The 1,346-nt window shown below is 31.0% G+C and overlaps 1 protein-coding gene across 1 annotated transcript; it reads right to left on the reverse strand.

Moving 5' to 3' along the window:
- Positions 1-141: 141 nt before the first annotated feature.
- SARC_16335 (hypothetical protein) lies at positions 142-1,103 on the reverse strand (the record flags this gene model as incomplete). The annotated part of the gene is made up of 3 exons (XM_014289553.1): positions 998-1,103; positions 390-509; positions 142-246 (listed from the first exon to the last, which is right to left on the reverse strand). Exons 1-3 carry the CDS (start codon positions 1,091-1,093, stop codon positions 142-144), a joined length of 321 nt encoding a protein of 106 aa, XP_014145028.1. The 5' UTR covers positions 1,094-1,103.
- Positions 1,104-1,346: the final 243 nt, after the last annotated feature.

A 1,346-nucleotide genomic window follows, 5' to 3' on the forward strand; every position in this document is an offset into this window, starting at 1 on the left:
TAGTATATAATATATTATTATTATTATTACTATATATATATATATATACTATATATATATATATATATATATATTCACTAGTAGTATATATATATATATATATATATATATATATATATGAATACATAGTATTTATACATGTTACCGATACGCACCTGCATCGACCACTAACGGATCGTCCGGATTGCCATTGAGGACCATATCCATAAAGTCATCGTCCAGGTCGCACAGCTTCTCGATCAAAACCTGCAAAATTGATATGGTACATACGGAAAACGAGACATGGAATCAAAGAAATTTCAACAGATAGCTCACGCAAATAGATCGTTCCCAACTACCACTTACCTCACACACAGCACATATTTAAGTGACACTTTATTAGAACATACCCCCCTGGCCTCCACTGCATCTTTGTATTGTTCGTGATCTTTTCCTAAGGGCTTTTTGACGACGTCATCCCCTTCTTCGCCCTCGAAATGGACAGTCATCATGGACACCAAATCAATGATCTGTACGCGGGAGGACTTGAAGTGAATTATGACCATATATATATATATATATGGATAGATAGAGAGGTAGAGAGGTGGATAGATAGATTATATATATAAAAAGATATATATATAGATATACAAATGTATATATATATATATATTTATATATATATATATATATATATATAATAATAATATATATATAACTAAACTACTTAGTACACATATATATATAAATATATATATATATATATATATATATATATATAGATAGTTTATACATATATATACACATAAAATACTTGGACATTCTTGCGTAATTTATATATATATGTATGTATGTATGTATGTATATGTATATATATATATATATATACTCCACTGTGTATCCTAAAATATACGCACATATATACCTGTGTACGTATAAGTATCTACACATACACATACTGTGTACACGTATATGTGTACGATTTTGAAATTCAAATACGCATGTGTATAAAACACACCCCAGTGAAGACCTGGTTGCCTGTGAAAATGGGCAGGTGCAAAACCAACGGGTTTGCGGCGAGTTTGGCTATCATCATATCGATCGTACGAGGCATATCCGCTCCTGACAAGACAATGGAGGTACAAGCAATGAGACAAAAAGAACAAGCTTATGAGAAACACATCAAGTACTTCTGTATATATTATGTAGTACCAAAGTCTGAAGGGTTGTGCCTTTATAGATGGATCCAATTGAATCAACCGATTTTCAACGTATTTACATGCGTCAAAATGTATATAATCATTACTATGAATATACACACACTTATTTGCCTTTATCAATACACACAATACACACAATACACACAA

Source organism: Sphaeroforma arctica (genome assembly GCF_001186125.1).
Source record: "Sphaeroforma arctica JP610 unplaced genomic scaffold supercont1.7850, whole genome shotgun sequence".
Lineage (NCBI taxonomy): Eukaryota > Ichthyosporea > Ichthyophonida > Sphaeroforma > Sphaeroforma arctica.